This window comes from Diospyros lotus, chromosome 8 (assembly GCF_014633365.1).
Source record: "Diospyros lotus cultivar Yz01 chromosome 8, ASM1463336v1, whole genome shotgun sequence".
NCBI classification, from domain to species: domain Eukaryota; kingdom Viridiplantae; phylum Streptophyta; class Magnoliopsida; order Ericales; family Ebenaceae; genus Diospyros; species Diospyros lotus.
Window position 1 is genome coordinate 36,193,281 of NC_068345.1, and position 18,143 is coordinate 36,211,423.

Here is an 18,143-nt window from a genome sequence, read left to right on the forward strand (position 1 = left end):
AATCGTCAATCACATCCTAGACATGTGTAATGAGACGCCCTTTATTTGAGCGAGCGAGCTAGCGTACATTAAGTAAACTCACCAGTACACGAAAATGAAGACGAGACAACCACGCAGAAGTCTGCTTATTTTCTTTGAATACTCTTCTAATTTATAATTTCCCTTTCATCCAATCTAGTTCTAAACAAACTGAGAGCAACATACAGTCTTATTCATCATCAATCAAACACTATATCTACATACCAAACAGTTGCTTCTGCACGCATGCATGTACATGGCTACGAATCAAAAAATCAAGCATACTCAGAAAAATTACAGGGAAAGTAGATACAAAAATTTAGGAGGGAACAGGGGAAATTACAAAAGAATCATCAGCAGTTCTTCAGCTACCGGTGGCATTGTAAGAGATTTTAACGATGACTGACAAAGGAATGTTGAGCACATGACCTTGATGCCCGAAGAGTCCGATTCTTCCATAGCTGGCAGTAGTGTTGTTCATGGTGGCAACGAAGGATATGTTCAAGACCAGCCTCTCTCCAGCTGCAATGGAGAAGCGAACTGGAGCCACCTTCATGGATACTCCATAGGGCGTGCTCCAGCCCACACTGTACGACTCATTGCTTGCGATGTTGGTTATGGTTCTTTGGACAAGCCTGGCCTGGTTCAGCTTGGCGATGGTGATCGAAGGCAAGTTCAGGTCTACGCCGCTCATGTTGGAGACTGCACAGCTCTGACCGGTGTAATTCAGGACCACGGGGGCTGATCCGTTTATGCCACAAAGGAATGACATATAGTCGTCGTAATCTAGAAAGGCAAGAGAGCTTTGCAGTTGAGACAAATATGATTTTCATGTGGAATAGAACTGATATTTATAAAACAGCAAACACAAGGCAATTGAAATTTAATCTTCTTATTCTTCAATCAATTTGGATTAGTTTCCATGGCAAAGATAACCACGTTGAAACGCAGATTTGACTTACACAAATTAAAAATAAGGCCGGGATCCAGTGCTGCAGTTGCATTTACAAAGCCACTTCCCATGTCAAACGGTGTTGCAGGAGACTGGTTCAAATCTGGATTCGAGTACGCTCTCTGTGCCATTATCGGCCCCCCATTCTTGTCAAAGAGAGAAGCTGTTGCTGAAAGTGCAGATCCAATACCTGAAGGGCTGAGTGTGGGAAACTTCTGCTTAATCAGGGCTGCAAGACCTGCAACATGAGGAGCAGCCATGCTTGTTCCAGACAGCATTGCGAAGTTCTCACCTAGAAGTTCAGCAGAATCAATTTATCATTAAACTTTTACTTCGTGGAAACTAATATCTTTCACATATCCATGTCTTTCGTGCATTTCTAAAACAATACCTTGAAACTCAAGCGAATCAGTGCCGAGGGAACTCCAAGCAGCCCAAATAAAGTTCCCAGGAGCAACAAGGTTTGGTTTCAGTATGTCAGCATCATCAAGAGAGTTATCCTCTGGATCTGGTCCCCTAGCAGAATAATACATGATCTTGGGAGCAGAATAACTGTAGTTCGCTTTTAATCCACCAGAAATGGAAGCAGTAGCCCCAAACTTGATAATCTTCTTTGTGCGTCCGTCTCTCTCCAAGGAAGAATTGTAATATTGAAGTAAGATCTGCCATACAGATTTCAAAAATCTAAATAAGCGCCCAAAAGCGAGCATGCACAGAAGCGCACATACCAACATGCAGAAACACAACATGCACCTTGGAATCATCTGGGGTTGGAATTATGATGCCAGGCGATTCCATTGGAACTGGGTTAAGCTGAAATCCAATGACAAAAGGATCCATGTAGAACACGACACCGGCTGCACTCAAGTTTTTGGCCGTTTGCAAGGCTTGTTTGATAGATGAAATCCCAAGCACAAACCGGATAGAATAGCTACAAATTAATAGGTTGCCTCGTACAATATCCTGAACAAAATTACTGGCATCTTGGCATTCACCCACATACATATCATTTGCAGATGTTGTATCATTCAGAGCATGAATTGCAGAAACCAGTGTATACATTGTATCATTGGCTGTTCCCGCTGAACAAGAACAAAGTTGATTAGAGCAGAAGTACAAAACCTAATTTAGATGACAACGGGCACTGTCATAGTGTAGTCCACAATCTGTAAATGCCATTTCAAATTTTTACCACATACTTTCTTAATCAACGTCCAGGAAGAAAAAAAAAAACAGAAAACAAAAACAAAAATAGCAGTTCTAGGCTCAGTACGTGCAATAACTAATTACCGCAGTTATCACTTGTGCTCAAACTTGATCAAACTTATAGGGCCATAATATGTGAATTCAGGTTTCTGCACATTCTACAGCAAATGGATCCACCATGTAGTTGGTAATAGGTATATGATAAACTGTTGTTAATGCAATCCCACAGAATACAATGAAACAGGGGAGCTACAGTTATCTACAGATTTTATAAGGTTTTTTTTTGTTGCATGTCTATCCCATATTTCAAATATTGGATGTAGAGTTCAATTGTGCCATTGCGATGCATGAGAAATGGCAATGCATGAGAAGTTGAAGAAATCCTCCCAACTTATTTAGTCCTATCCTACCCCCGCCTATTTATTTCTGGACATGGTTAGCATTTTCTTTCTTAGTTATCAGCTTCCACTTGAAACTAAGAAATTGAAAACATTGACAATGTATCTAGCAGAGAACTTCGTACAACAGTTCTCTGCAATTTTTCAAATAAGGTCCATAAAAGAACCTAAAAATAACTTCAAAAGGAAAACAATTCCAGAGATTCAAGATTTGTCATTGTTATTGTCGAAGCCCAGTAAGAAATTGGCAAAGAAGGGGGTAAGGATGGCAGGTAGAGTGCTTATACCCGGGCCTCAAATAGGCCGTGTGGGGGAGAAAGCGGCCATTGCACTGATAGGATTGTATCTAATATATCTCTGCTGTCCTTGAGGAACTGGCAGAAATTGAGAATAACACATTTTTGACGTTCTAAAGGAAAAGCAAAAGTCATTAGAACTTGCACATTGCATCAACATGGACCAGAACCAGAACCTTGAAGTAGTTGTATGATCTTCCAAGAAAATAGAAATTAGTAAATCAATGAGTTTGGAACACTGACTTACGTGCAAGTCCAACTCCAGGAATGGTGGCATTGTTGCCAAGGACAATAGAATTACTATAGATTCTGTCATGAGTGGCTGCACCAACCGTGAATATCCACGGACTGAAGGAAGAGATACTTTTAGGCGATGGCCCAGTGTTCCCTGCTGCTTGTACAACAAACATTCCAGATTTAAAAGCTGATAACAACGCCATGTCTATGGGATTGAAGAAAGTTGCAATTCCAGGAGGCCGCCTGTTGGGTGTGATTGATAAGCTTATGATGTCCACTCCATCCTGAGCTGCCTGTCGATGCAAAACGGAAAAATTAGTGAAAAGTAGCTATCACCCTTAAGTTTTTTTCATGAAAAAAATATAATAGCGAGCATTCAAACTTTAGGCCCCATTCTATTGAATAAGCCATGAGCCAGAATTCGATACTAAGCATGGACTTTATAGAAAATTCTGTGCTCTTATGGACATGTAATGATAGATGCCATAGATAGCAACTCTTGTGAACATGCTGCAACATGTCATAAATAAATTCACACAACCTATCAATTTCCTACAAATAGACATGCTTTAGCCTCAAGGGACCTGTGCATTTGTAGCCCAACCCACACAGCCTTTGCGCAGATTTAAAGGCAATAACTCGGGAACAATAATTAAAGTTTCGATATTTCTTTCAGAACATAGTGTTCGCTGCTAGATCGTTTTTAGTCTATTAGTTCCTCTTTTTTGCACATTTCAATGTCAGAAAACCAGAATCCTAAGAGTTGCAAACTCTTCAGTCATATAGTTTTTGAAACTGTTGGTTCTCGAAGGAATATCAAGAAAGAAATCTGATTTAGAAGTTTCCAAATCTGGAATAGGATATTTCCTAATTCAGACTTAGGAAACTTTCCTAAGAATGTTCACATGTATCTTTTCCTTTTTGTATTCTTTCCTTCCAGGTATTAGGTAATGACGTAGCGTGTAGCGCGTGTATGAAGAAAACACACCAAAATAAACCCTTGAAAAAACAAACTTCAATGTCGAAGCTTGGCTTTCAAGAAGACGCAAAAACAAAACTGTTTTACTAAGAAAACCCAAATATGTTGCTGAAATTTGTATTGAAAAAACTTATTACAAACTCTATATTCTAAGCGTATTTATAGTGTTTGGCTAATCCAAATCCATCTAATATTTATAAATAAAATTCAACTAGAATACTAATAGAAATAAATCCTAAGTAAAAGTTAACTAGAATTCTAATAGAAATAAATTCTAAATAAAATTCAACTAGAATCCGAATAAAAATAAAACTCTAATCAAATATGAAGTAGAATTCTAAATTAAGTAGAAACATGAAGTAGAATCCTAAATCAAGTAAAATACTGTTTGCTACTGTTTCAGTGCTACTGTTCCGGTTTGGTTGGGTCGGCCTTGAACTGGGTCTTGATTGGTAACCGCATCATTCACATCCACTTGAAAAAAAAATCGACCTCAAATTTTGATCCAAGTAGGACAAATCCACGTCCGGCAAGTACAAAGAGAGTTTAGCCACATTGAATGTTTGGAAATACCCATATGATTAGGCAAATCCACAACATAAGTTTTATTATTGATTTTCCTTGTAATCTTGTAAGGACCATACTTCTTTGGCTTGAGCTTGTTTTGTTTTCCTGCTGGAATCCGTTCATTCTTCAAAAATATCATGACTTCATCTCCAACCTCAAATATCTTGTGCTTCCTATACTTGTCAGTTGTCGCCTTGTACTTCTTATTTGTGCAACTTTTGCTTGACATCTTCCTGAACCGCTTGAACTTTTTTGCTAAAGGAACATGAGCAAAGACATTCCTTCCCCTCGTAGCCCTATCTTCGTTGGCATGGATCCAACCATCACCATGTTTGTTGCCCTCTGCCTCCATTGTATTATTACTGTTAGATTGAGAACATTGAACATTCCATCTTGAACGCTTCTCTAATAAGGTAGATCTTATCACAGGTCATTCTCCTCTTATCAGCTTTCTTGATTTTAACTCTTCAACAGCTTCTGAATTCATCCATAGATTTTTCTTGCCTGGAAAAGCATTCTTTTGCAACTGTTTCGAATAGAGGCTTATTCCATGACTTCCAGTAGTCTCTCCATCACTTAAAATATTGATGCTTGAATCCTCCTTTGGTCTAAGCACTTGATCAGCTATAATAGTAGTTGCTACAACATTCTTAGTTTCAAAATCTAATTTAAGGTTAATACCGAAAGCAGTTGCACTACCCTAGTTAACTAGCCTGGGAGATCCAACACCCTTATCCACAAAGAGACCCTTGTGATCATCTTGCTTTTGCAATCGCAAAGGTGAATATGTTCTTATTGCCTTCGATTCAACAATGCCAGAGCCTAAATAAACTGTAGAAAGATTTGCTACCATGGCCTCCATCACTTTTACAGTCGCAAGTCGATCAGAAGAAACACCACCATCCTTGGATTGCGAAGCAATGCCTGAGTCCTCAGGATTGGAAAATACCCCAGTATGAGTCAACAATCTTGGAGTTTCTGTCATGTTAGTAGCATAAACCAAACCTGAGTTTGCAAACGTTGAGGTTGCTGGGACAACATAATGTTCGAGATCAAGCTCCAAACTCACCGAAAAGCCATTCTTTAGTTTATACTCATTGTTTCCTCAATGGTTGTGTTGTTGTGCATTCCTCCTAACCCCTTTACCACTAGGGGGTTGGCTATCATACGACCAAGATCATCCTCATTGTCGCTATCATCCGGTCTTCCCGGTTTAACATAGCTGGCTTGATTCACGCCATTAGTCCAGTTCCGATTATCCTTAAGTCGTTGTAAAATGCCCAATTGGTTGCAAATTCACTCCAATTGTTGTTGCATTGTACGAGTTATTTCCCGTTGTTTTTCGATTGCTCTCCAAACCGCGGGCAGCCCTCGATTATCGTCACAAGGCTAGTTGCTACCGTTACTTTCAAGATTGGCCATCTGATTGGTTGATGAACCGCTTTGATACCACCTGACGCAGCGTGTATCGCATGTATGAAAAAGACACACCAAAATAAATCCTTTAAAGAACAAACTTCAATGGTTGAAGCTTGGCTTTCAAGAAAATGCAAAAACAAAACTGTTTTGATAAGAAAACCCAAATAGGTTTCTGAAATTTGTATTGAGAAAATTTATTACAAACTCTATATTTTAGGCATATTTATAGTGTTTGGCTAATCCAAATCCATTTAATATTTATAAATAAAATTCAACTAGAATCCTAATAGAAATAAATCCTAAATAAAAGTTAACTAGAATTCTAATAGAAATAAATTCTAAGTAAAATTCAACTAGAATCCTAATAAAAATAAAACCCTAATCAAACATGAAGTAGAATCTTAAATCAAGTAGAAACATGAAATAGAATCCTAAATCAAGTAGAAACATGAAATAGAATCCTAAATCAAGTAAAATCCTAAAACATATGAAGTATTAAAATACTGTTTGCTACTGTTTCAGTGCTACTATTCTGGTTTGGTTGGGTCAGCCTTGGGCCTGGTCTTGATTGGTGACTGCATCAGGTGAGTTTCTTTATGTTGTATCTCTTCTCCTCTATAAGAGAATGTCATCATGTACATACGGTAATAAGGAAGAATTATTCTAATTCGTATAGTTTGTTTTCTACATAGTATCAGAGCCACCAATACTGTCCTGTTCTTCCTAAAAACCCTAGTGCACTTCATTGCACATCTTTTCTCCCGTTCCTTAATTGCTTCCTCTTTATTCAGCCGATTATTCCAGTGAACATGTCTAAAATCTCTGAAGCTACACCGTCCATGACAATTGGAGAATCAACTCCAGTTGATCAGCCAACTAGAGCCGAAGAGCTGCCTCGAATGCATCATTTCCTATCACCTAGATGGTAGGAATTATTTGCAATGGGCTCAACTCATGAGGACCTTCCTCAAAGGCCGAGGGAAGATTGGCCACTTGACTGCACCCCCTCCAAAAGGTCTCAGATCCCACTTTCACAACATGGAATATTGAAGACTCTTTGATCATGTCTTGGCTATGGAGTGCCATGCAGCCTGAGGTTAGTAAGAATTATAAGTTTTTAACTTCAACAAAGAAGATTCGGGAGATAGTGAGACAAACCTATTCTAAGGTTCAAGATGTCTCGGTAATTTTTGAAATTAAGACCAAGTTAGTGTCACTAGACACGGGACTTTGACTATAACAAAGTACTATAATAAGATGAATGGCTTATGGCTAGAACTCGATCACTATCAAGACATCAAAATGGTGTACAATGAGGATACTGCCACCCTCAATCGAATTCTTTAGCGAGATAGGATTATAGAGTTTCTAATAGGCCCAAATCTAGAATATGATCAAGTGAGAGTTCAAATTCTTGGTAGGGAGAAATTGCTTGCTCTTAATGAAGTGTTTGCCATTGTTAGAAGTGAAAAAAATTGAAGGGTAGATATGCTCAATGAACCTAGTACAACAAGTTCAGCTATGGTGTCCAGTAACAAAGAAGGGACAAGATTTAGAGCAGGAAAATCAGAGGTTCAAATGAAGAACTTAGGCCGCGAAAGGCTATGGTGTACCTAATGCAACAAACCTAAGCACACTAGGGATACATGCTTCAAACTCCATGGGAAGGAAGTTGTTTTGAGTAGGATGGGAGGATTCAAGAATCTAACTCCCAAGAACTAGACCTATATCTCAAGCAAGGAGTAGAAGGAAGTTGGATCCACTAATAAGACAGATTCCATTGGATCTAATCTTAATCAATTGAATGCAAAAGAGATTAATAAACTCAAGAGCTTCCTAACTAAGGAAAATCCAGGATGGGGCCTGCTCTCTTTCTCAACAAGGTAAATGCCGACATTTTGGTTCTTTTCCTGCCTTTAAAACTAATAGTAATAATATGTGGATCTTAGATTCGAGAGCTACTGATCATAGGACCCCTGCCTTGAATATTTTTGAGACATATAAGCCTCTTGAAACCTCTAAACAGATAATCATTGCCAATAGAACCTCAGTTCCCATCACTAGACAGGTACTTCATATACCTAAATCGGCTACCAACCTTATCTTTGTTCATCAACTTGCTAAGGAGTTAAATTATCGTGCTATTTACTATCCTCATATGTGTGAATTTCAGGACATGGACACGGGAAAGATGATTGGTGTGATTGAGGAACAAAATTGACTGTATTTCTTAAAGAGGGAGAGCGGTCCTAAAGGGAGTCAACAAAAGGTTGCTTATTCATCCCAGTCAACCTCTGACCTTGCCAAAATTTGGCCCCATCATTATAGGCTAGGTCATCCTCCTTTTGTTCTGTTAAAAAGTATGTTTCCTACCTTGTTTAGGACTCCAGATCCTAGTATGTTAAACACCACTATCATGTGTCCTATCCAATCAGCAAATAAAATGTAACCTAAACCATTTTCCTTAGTCCACTTCGATGTTTGGGGACCATCCAAGATCCCCAACTGGTCTAGGACAAGGTGGTTTATTTCTTTTATAGATGATTGTACTCGCGTGTATTGGATCTTTCTATTAAAAGATAACACCTGCCATTGGAACTATCTTACCCTACTTTTGTAAAATGATTTCCACTCAATTTGGCACTCCCATACAAAAGTTCCGTACTGATAATGCAAGGGATTATTTCAACATTCACTTGCATCAGTTTTTTCAACAAGAGAGGATTGTTCACGAGTCTTCTTGCATAAATATTCCACAACAAAATGGAGTAGTTGAAAGGAAGTTGAGATATCTCCTTAATGTTGCTAGAACACTTCTCCACCATCACCGTGTTCCTAAAAATTTTGGGGGAGAAGCTGTTTTGATAGCAACTTATGTGATTAACAGGGTTCCATCTAAAGTTTTAAATAACTAGAGTCCTTTGTATTGTATGTCCTCTTTCTTCCCAGGCCTAAGTTTGCATGCTACTCTTCCTCTTCGAGTGTTTGGTTGTGTGCGCTTTATTCACATTTCTAAAATTCATCGAGACAAACTTGACCCTAGAGCTCTTAGGTGTGTCTTCCTTGGTTACTCTCCTACTCAAAAGGGCTATAAATGTGACAACCCTTCCTCTCGAAAATTCTATGTCTCCAAAGACACCTTTGTTGAATCTCATACCTCTTTTGGTCCTCTTCAGGTTGGTCCACAGGGGGAGATTGGAGACTATGGTGACCAAAGCTCTAGGGATGTCTTTCCTGACTTAGGATCAGCACCAACCAGCTCCAGTGAACTTGTTGACACTAATCAATCTCCTCAACCTACCTCCTCTCCTATTTCCCCTACTTCTTCACCTCGGCCTACTATCTCTCCTCGGCCTGCAAACTGCAATGAGCAAGCAACTCAACAGCTACCATCCCGAGTTAGGTTTAAGGGCTCTCCTCATGCATTCAAAAGAAGACAACCCATTGTGGATCCTCAGCCTGCATCAACATCAGACCTCAGCCTAGGTATGGACTTCACTCAACTAGTGGTTTCAACCATATCTAGCGCTGTTCCTAATGATTTGGACCTACCAATTGCTATAAGAAAAGGGGTCAAAAGCTATACACAACATCTTTATCTAATTACCTTTCCTACCATCGTCTCTCCCAAAACCATAAAAGCTTCCTAACATCATTGGATACTATTGTTATTCCTAAGTCAATTGATGAGGTTCTAAAAGACTAGAATTGGAAGCAAGCTATGCTAGAGGGGATGAAAGCTCTAAATAAAAATCAAAGATGGGAGTTGGTGCCTAAACCTAAGGGAGTCACCCCAGTAAGCTGCAAGTGGATCTTTAATTTGAAATACAAGGCTAATGGAACTTTGGAGAGGTATAAAGTTAGGTTGGTGGCCAAGGACTATACTCAGTCCTGTGACATAGATTATTTTGAGACTTTTACCCCCATGGCAAAGATGACCACCGTGAGGATCCTTATATCACTAGCAGCCCATTTCGGGTGGAAGCTACAACAACTAAATGTGAAGAATGCCTTCTTACATGGAGATTTGGAGGAGAAAGTGTTCATGGACTTACCTCCTAGATTTTAGAAAAGAGATGCAAGGGAAGTGTACAGACTTAAGAAAGTTTTGTATGGGCTCAAGCAGTTCCCACGAGCTTGGTTTGGCAAATTTTCAAAGGCCATGAAGTCTATGGGATACTACCAAAGCAGAGGGGATCATACCCTCTTGATCAAACATTCAAGAGAAAATGTCACAACCTTGCTAGTATATGTGGATGATATAATGGTTACTAGAAATAATGAAGAAGAACAATAGATTCTCAAGAAAAATTTGGCTAAGGAATTTAAGATTAAAGACCTTGGGGCCCTCAAATACTTTCTGGAAATAGAAGTTGTTTACTCTAAGGCGGGAATCTTCCTGTCTCAATGTAAGTATGTGTTGGATTTGTTGGTTGAAGCAGGGATGACAGGAGGAAAAGGAGCATTCTCGTGGAAAATCCTAATGGTCAAGCAATGGATACGGGAAGGTTCCAAAGGCTAGTTGGCCAGCTGATATACCTCTCTCATACTAAGCCTGACATGGATTTTGTTGTTAGCCTAGTAAGCCAATTCATGCACAACTCAACCGAGGAGCATATATGCAGGCAGTAAGGAGGATTTTAAGCTATCTAAAGGCCACAACGGGGAAGGGTATCTTGTTTAAAACAGGGGCTGAATTGAATATTAAAGGGTTCATGGACGCAGACTATGGAGGGTCACTAACTGATCAGAGATCTACAACTGGATATTGTGTGTTTTTAGGAGGAAATCTTGTGTCTTGGAGGAGTAAAAAGCAAGGTATTGTGGCAAGATCTAGTGCAAAGGCAGAATTTAGGGCTATGGCCCTTAGTTTATGTGAGTTGTTGTGGCTACGTATTGTCCTCGAGGATTTGAAGATCAAAATTCAAGATCCTATTGAGCTATTTTATGATAATCAATCAGCTATTAGTATTGCCCATAATCCTCTTCAGCATGACAGGACAAAACATATAGAAATAGACCGGCACTTCATAAAGGAGAAGTTGGATGCGGGCCTAATTCATATTCCCTATGTGTCATATGAAAATCAAGTGGCTGATGTGCTAACTAAAGGGTTGGCTACAAAAAGATTCGAGGAACTGATAGGCAAGTAGAGAATGATGGACATTCATTCATCAGTTTGAGATGGAGTGTTGGTTCTCGAAGGAATATCAAGAAAGAAATCTAATTTAGAAGTTTCCAAATCTAGAATAGGATATTTCCTAATTCAAACTTAGGAAACTTTCCTAAAAATGTTCATATGTATCTTTTCCTTTTTGTATTCTTTCCTTCCTAGTATTAGGTGAGTTTCCTTATGTTCTATCTTTTCTCCTCTATCTATAAGAGGATGTGATCATGTACATGCAATAATAAGGAAGAATTATTCTAATTCATATAGTTTGTTTTCTACAAAAACAGATCTCAAGATTTAAGATTTTGTATCCAATAAATTCACAAATGTGGGAATAATTTCTTTTTATTTTTACACAACTGAAATTGTGGTGATAGTTTAAATAGTATTTTTAAAAAGGCAAATGATGATCTACTACCTTGATCCATAGGTAGAGCATATATATTGAAATGTAGCATATCGGAATGCCTGCATTTATGTAGCTGCATTGCCTGTTCTAAAAGTACCATATCAACATGTCTACATCCACGCTTGTTTTCTTAGACTCAAAATATTCTAAAATTCATCAAGGATGGAAGCAAGGACCAAAATTTCATTTCTGTGAGCTATTTTGCTTTACTTAGAAACAAAAATGTTTCAAACCCACAGGGAAAACACTAATAAAATGCAAGTGTTAAGATGTTTCTAACCAGAAAACAAACAAAGTACCAACTTTTTCCACTATATGGCCAATGAAACAAATAAATGATGCTTAATTTCTGATTTCTCTTTTATTTTATACCTATTTAATAACTTTCTTTTAAACTTTCCAAAATGTCTATTATTATATTTTTCTCAAATTGGAACTTCACTGGATGAAGCTATGTTCTTCTATTAGAAATGAAAATGTTTCAACCATTTCAACAAATAATGAAATTTGTTCCTTCTTGAAGATATAAGTCTTCTAACTAGGTCTGTTCTAAATGCCCACAGGAACTATGTTGGGTTTCCTCTCTACATGGGCTGATATAGAGATGGCGTACAAATTATTTTATTAAGCCCATAATTGTTTATTTTGTCCCAATGGGGTAATTGTGCAAAAATGAAGAAACAATGGGGATCAAATGACAATTGTTGAAGTGTAATTTGAAATGTCCTTTACAAGGTAGAATTCTCATTGGCTTGGGTTAAAAAGACAACTGCCAATTGGTTGACAAAAATACTTCACTTTGGCTTTTTCTTGGGGGTTCGACACTCTGACTTTTTATTGGGGGTTCGAGCTTCAAAGGCTAGAAGATGTTTTTCAAGTTTCAATTTGGATTTTTCTTGGATTGAGTATTGGTGTTAGATGTCTGACTCCTTAATTTGCTTGGCAGAGATTTAGAGTGATGCCCTCAGTTTGTGGCTATAATCAAACTGTTGATCTTTGTCTGATTGAGTTGAAATTTTAGAAGAACCTTCCATCCATCGCAGGCAAGATGTCGTATGGTGGATTCGAACATTGGACGTCCCTGCACAGAACTTGTCCAATCTAGGTGAGATTGTTCTAATCTCTCTTGGTGGGGTTATAAGGAGTTGATATTTGATTATTATAAAGCCATCTGGGGTTAAACTTCTAGTACCTTTCTTGTTGATAGTGGAATTTTGCTAGAGATTGCCTTGTAGTTTTTTACTTCACATTGAGGAATTTTCCACATTAATTTTTGTGTCCCTCTGTGATTATTTGGTTTTTCATTCTATTTAATTCAGTTATTATCATTATCTAGTACTCCTATATTCCACAAAAGGGAGAATTTTATTTGCTGATTATTTAATTGTCTTGGTATTCTCCCGACAAACTATAGACCTGAGTCCAAAACTAGACATCTAACCAATTTGGCTAGGATCATAGACAAATCCAAGATCCAACCCCATATATTTTTGTATAAAAGTTTACATATTATATATATACATAAATCAAATTGTTCGCACCATGCAACACCACATGAAGGTTATGTTCAGGTATGTGACTACAGGTTGTTTTTGTTCCTATAATATTGACCAAATTAAGAAGCAAAAACTTCTTATTCCCTTTTTCTTTGGAAAAATATTTATAAAAAAAAAGAGAGTAAAAACTGTGGTTCTAAAGTAATGTAACCCAAGTATTATTGGGCTAGTTGGGTTTGGTTTGAAAATAGGATATTAGGCTGTGGGGGTCCAAAAATCTAAAACCAACAAATGACAATCTGAACCAATCTGATCTAACCCATGAATATCTCAACATCTAACAAAGTCGAATAGAGAAGAAAGGGAAATTCAGGAACTCCACAGAGAAGAGGCAATTACAGTTGTACTCTCTCCAAAACTGTGATGGACGTTCAGCAACCAACAGTGTGAGAACATAGGAATTAAACACAAAATGCATATAAGTAGTCTCACCTCCCATACAAGCTCAAAATGTCTTCAAAGTAGAAAAGACTAATTATTCTTCATTCATAGTTGAAGCAAAGTGTACATGGATTATCAGTTTCTTTGATATAATTGTGAAGCTGAAACTGATATATCATATTATGTAGTTTACCTGGTCTATGGCAGCAACAACATCTGCCGCAAAGCCCCCAAAACTCTTGTACAATGCCTTGTAAACAGCAATGCTAGAAAAGATTGACATATGTTCAGCACAGACTATAACAGGAATATGGCTCAACACAACTAGGATCAATGACAGAAGAAAATCCATGGGAAAAACAAATATAATACTTCTTCTTTTTTTTTTGTAAATAATATAATACGTTAAAGTGCCTTCCAATCAGCAGTGCTAGAAAAGATTGGCATCTGTCTAGTACTCCCTATAAACAGGAATATGCCTGGCACAAAAATAAGCTCAATGGCTTGAGAAACCAACATTCCATAGAAAATATAATACTTAAGTTTATATTTTATTTATTTATTATCATGCAAAATCGCACAAATGTACAAAATTGTATTGTTTGTTATAATTCTTATTCTTAAACAAGATCTAGAAATCAACTTCCAAAGACCAACAAGTTTGATATTGGCATCAATTGAAATATCTATAGATGAAGTTCAACATTTATAATCTTCTAAATCCAATCCCAAATATACATGAAACAGGCAACATTAAAATCAAACTGAGAAAAAATGAGAAAAATATGATGCTGGGATAAAGAGTACATATATTAGGAAGTCTAAAAGCAGATAGTTGCTGACTGTAAAGACAAAATGATGATTAGCCAACTAAATGCTAAAACTACATAGAACTCCACAGAAGTGATCCTTCAGAAAATTTATCCATTGACAATAATAATTCTATACTGTCCCTTTTAAAGATTGACGAACATTGCTCAAAGGGTTGAACATGTTCCCATTATATTAAGAGCGGATATATAATGATTTCCCAACATTTCTCAAAGAGTTAGTCTTTCTAAGAGCTTCTGTTAAATTTCATATGCTCCAGGTTCAGCTGTAGCACAAATTTCTCATGGAGCAGCATAATTCATCTAATCTCTTCCATAAGAAGCCGTTTCTCTGGAATAAGCTTGTCAGACCATGCAATGGAGGGCCAACACATTATATATGCAGTTCTAAGATTGTGGGGTCAACAGGAGTAATTCATAGAATGTAAGATATATAAGTTTGAAGGTAGAGAGAATAAACTGAAGTCCAAAGAGTTCAGATTGATTACTGTGAACGAGGAGCCATTCCACTTGCATTCCCAAAGTGATGCCCAGCAACTACCACTGGAATCCCATGGTTCCCCGCCGCAATTGATGCTGTGTGCCTGCATTTCAAAAGGGTTGTACCATTAACTCATGAAATAAATATACTGAGAGATGGTATCAATCATACATACAAATGATCAGGATGATCAAGACTACAGATTTTATGGGTCCCGAAGAAGCCTGTTGGTTGTCTTCCACATTCAGAAGAATATCATTTGACCATTTCTGACTCTTTTATAATATAAAAAATAACTTCTGAACAAGTTCAGATAAAAGACTTGAATACAGTATTACTAAATTACTCCCATAAATGTATGAGCTCTACTAAAAGACAAGGGGTTGCCATTACATGTCATGTTCCAGTCTGAACATCTTACTTTAATGAATTAGGAAATGGGCAGAGTAAATGTTTATCATGTAGAAAGCTTAATGGATAAGAATCGGCCTCCTATGAAAAAAATTAAGAAAAGAGAATTAAAAGCTAAACCTATATATTATTTTGCAGCCATATTCTGCACTACAGTGGAACACATCAAATGAAAGAAATGCATTAAAGTTTAGTTAAGGCCCCTTTAGGAAATATAGAAGGTGACTGACTTTCCATCAAATTGGCAGGTCTTCTCAAAGTTCTACTCTTTTTTTGTTTTGTTTTGTTTTTTTTTTCTTGCTTCTTTTCAGGAGTATCTTCCAATGTATGACAGTTAGATAGTGCTTCCGAAAATGAGATCTAAATACAATTATGAAACATAATCTAGAATAGTTCTGAGTGAAAGATTAAAAGCAACAAACAATTTCAAGCACAGAAGAAATAAAGATTCGAAAAGAACTTTTCCATAAAGCCATAATCAATTAAATAAGTTACTCACGTTCCATGGCCATCTCCATCAAATGGCGAAGCATAGTCCTGACTTGCGTTAAATATCCCTCTGGTTATAGCAGATGCTGCAAAATGGCGGGCTCCAATAAGCTTTCTGTTGCAAGAGCCAGATGGGAAATCTCGAGTGACTTCACAAATTCCAGAAAAGTGATCAGGAACTGGGTATGGACTTTCAGATAAATGATCAGAGAAGCTTGGATGTGTTGGATCAATTCCAGTATCAACGAAACCAATCACAACTCCTTGTCCAGCAGACTCGTACCCTCCTTCTTGGGCCCATGCCCCTTGAGGTAGACCCAAGAACTGTGGTGTATGGGTGGTTGCAGTCCTAACTGAAAAATCCAAAACCACATTTGCAACTTCTCTCCTTCTTGAAAGCCGGTCAGCCTTCAGATGAAGCAAAAAAATGCAACATTCATGATTAAGAAACAAATATGCATAAAATTGTAAAATAAGATGCTTGCAAAGGACCACTGAATCCATAGCTATACACAGAATGATGAGCATAAAAAGCGGTCATCATAGCAACAGCATAGGATCCACATAACAATACATGATTGTTAAAACTAAATCAAGGGTATTTTTGTCCTTTTGACCTCTTGGCCAATACCCATGAGTTTGTGAAAAATATCATTGTCCTCATCAAAATCATACCTGCAGGGGGGTAACAAGCACAGCAAATCCATTGATCAAGTAGTGATAGCTATAGAGCTTAAGATATCTCTCCCCTCTCAAAACCTTCCTCAATAATGAATCATGAACCCGGGCAACACGAGAGCCGTGATGCCAGGTTCTCCGCGAACTGTTTCTGCATTAACAAAATACATCTTCAGCATGCTCATACTATGCAAAATATCCTAATTTTGCACAGAATTGTGAAGAATAGCCAAATATTAGCAATAAAGAGAAAGAAAAGGGAAAGTGGGAAAGTAGGAAAGAGGAAAAGCCATCATATCGAGCATAATCATCCATGTTCAGTGAATTCAACGGAGAGGAACCAATTCTCACCATACTCGCTTTGCTAAAAGCCTGCGTAAGCTTACAAAATAAAGCAACTAGAACAAAAATTTACTGAACTAAGATCTCAAACATTATCACAACATGGACAAAGCTACAGAAAACACACTAAAAGGAACAAGAAATTCAGCGTGAATCATCTCATATCTGCATAAACTTCACCAGCCAAAAAGGATAAAGCAAAAAAAAAAAAAAAAAAACAAAAGAGAACAAAAACTGTCAATAACAAACCGACTTGCTAATAACAAACCATAAATTCGGTTATCTTAAAAAGAAAAAACTTAGCATAAAAACAAAGGAAAATTATTTAACTAAACAATAATTACATACACCCATGAACTGAATATGAAGAATTTTATACTCGACCAAATTTATTAAAAAAGAAAAATTGAAACAAGGAAAATAATACCCAGGTGTATCCAGTGTGGTTGAAGCACCGTGCTTGAGACCTTTTCGCTTCACTCTCAGTTCATCAGAGTAATGAGAAACAGGGGCTTGCCTCAGAGTAACAATATATACAGCTGTGATTTCATCTGCATTTTCCTCACACAAACTGCCCCACATAAACATTCCCAAGCTAAGGATTACTATTAATTGCAACCTGTAAATGCTCTCCATTTGGGAACCCCAGAAATTAATCAAGCAAATCGAAATCCGGGCGAAGAAAGAAACACCGAACAGCCCAAATTTCAACAACCACAACAACTAGCAAAAGTCAAAACCCATTTCCTTCATTATCAAAGCAAGCAGCTTCTTCTTCAGCAACCCAGAAGAAGCAAGTGAAATGGGAAACTGGAAAACCCCATATAAACCTCCGAAGCTAGGAAGGAGATTGGGGGCAATGGAGGGGGAGGGGCTCTTTACTTGATGGCAGAAGAGAACCCTTTTTCGCACGCTAGATGGAGAGAGGGAAAAGAAGCATTAATGGCTGGACAAATGAGAGAATCTGCCGGAACTTTTATTGGGTGGTGTGCATGTGAACGTTAAAAAAAAACAATAAAAGTGATATAAGAGAGCAAAAAACGAACGTTTTCTTTGTTCTATTGCATTTTTCGACTGTTGTGTGAGCGGTGTCTTCTTCCTCTAGCTGTCATATGAAAGGCAATGTATACACACATATATATATATATATGTATAAATACCTCCCCACTTCACAGCCAGTGTAATGTGGCTGGTTAGGTGTACTTCAAAGCACAAAGAAACTGTTGGGGGCAGTGGGAAAATTAAATAATAATTCAACTTATTGATGCATTTATTTTTTTAACAAATTAATCGCCTTATAAATAAATATAATAATCAGTGAAGT

The 18,143-nt window shown here is 37.6% G+C and overlaps 1 protein-coding gene across 1 annotated transcript; it reads right to left on the minus strand.

Moving 5' to 3' along the window:
* Positions 1 to 190: 190 nt before the first annotated feature.
* LOC127808777 (subtilisin-like protease SBT2.3) lies at positions 191 to 17,930 on the minus strand. The gene is made up of 11 exons (XM_052347387.1): positions 17,866 to 17,930; positions 17,247 to 17,732; positions 16,475 to 16,628; positions 15,810 to 16,207; positions 14,907 to 15,002; positions 13,782 to 13,854; positions 3,118 to 3,400; positions 1,724 to 2,052; positions 1,362 to 1,632; positions 981 to 1,262; positions 191 to 804 (listed from the first exon to the last, which is right to left on the minus strand). Exons 2-11 carry the CDS (start codon positions 17,453 to 17,455, stop codon positions 383 to 385), a joined length of 2,517 nt encoding a protein of 838 aa, XP_052203347.1. The 5' UTR covers positions 17,456 to 17,732; positions 17,866 to 17,930; the 3' UTR covers positions 191 to 382.
* Between the last annotated feature and the right edge of the window lie 213 nt (positions 17,931 to 18,143).

Coding starts and splice junctions, on each gene's coding strand:
- LOC127808777 (XM_052347387.1), bottom strand. CDS start 17,455: ATGGAGAGCATTTACAGGTTGCAATTAATAGTAATCCTTAGCTTGGGA. Junction 15,003..15,809: donor GATGGAGATGGCCATGGAAC/GTGAGTAACTTA, acceptor TTTGAAATGCAG/GCACACAGCATCAATTGCGG. Junction 805..980: donor CGGCCTTATTTTTAATTTGT/GTAAGTCAAATC, acceptor TTGCCTTTCTAG/ATTACGACGACTATATGTCA.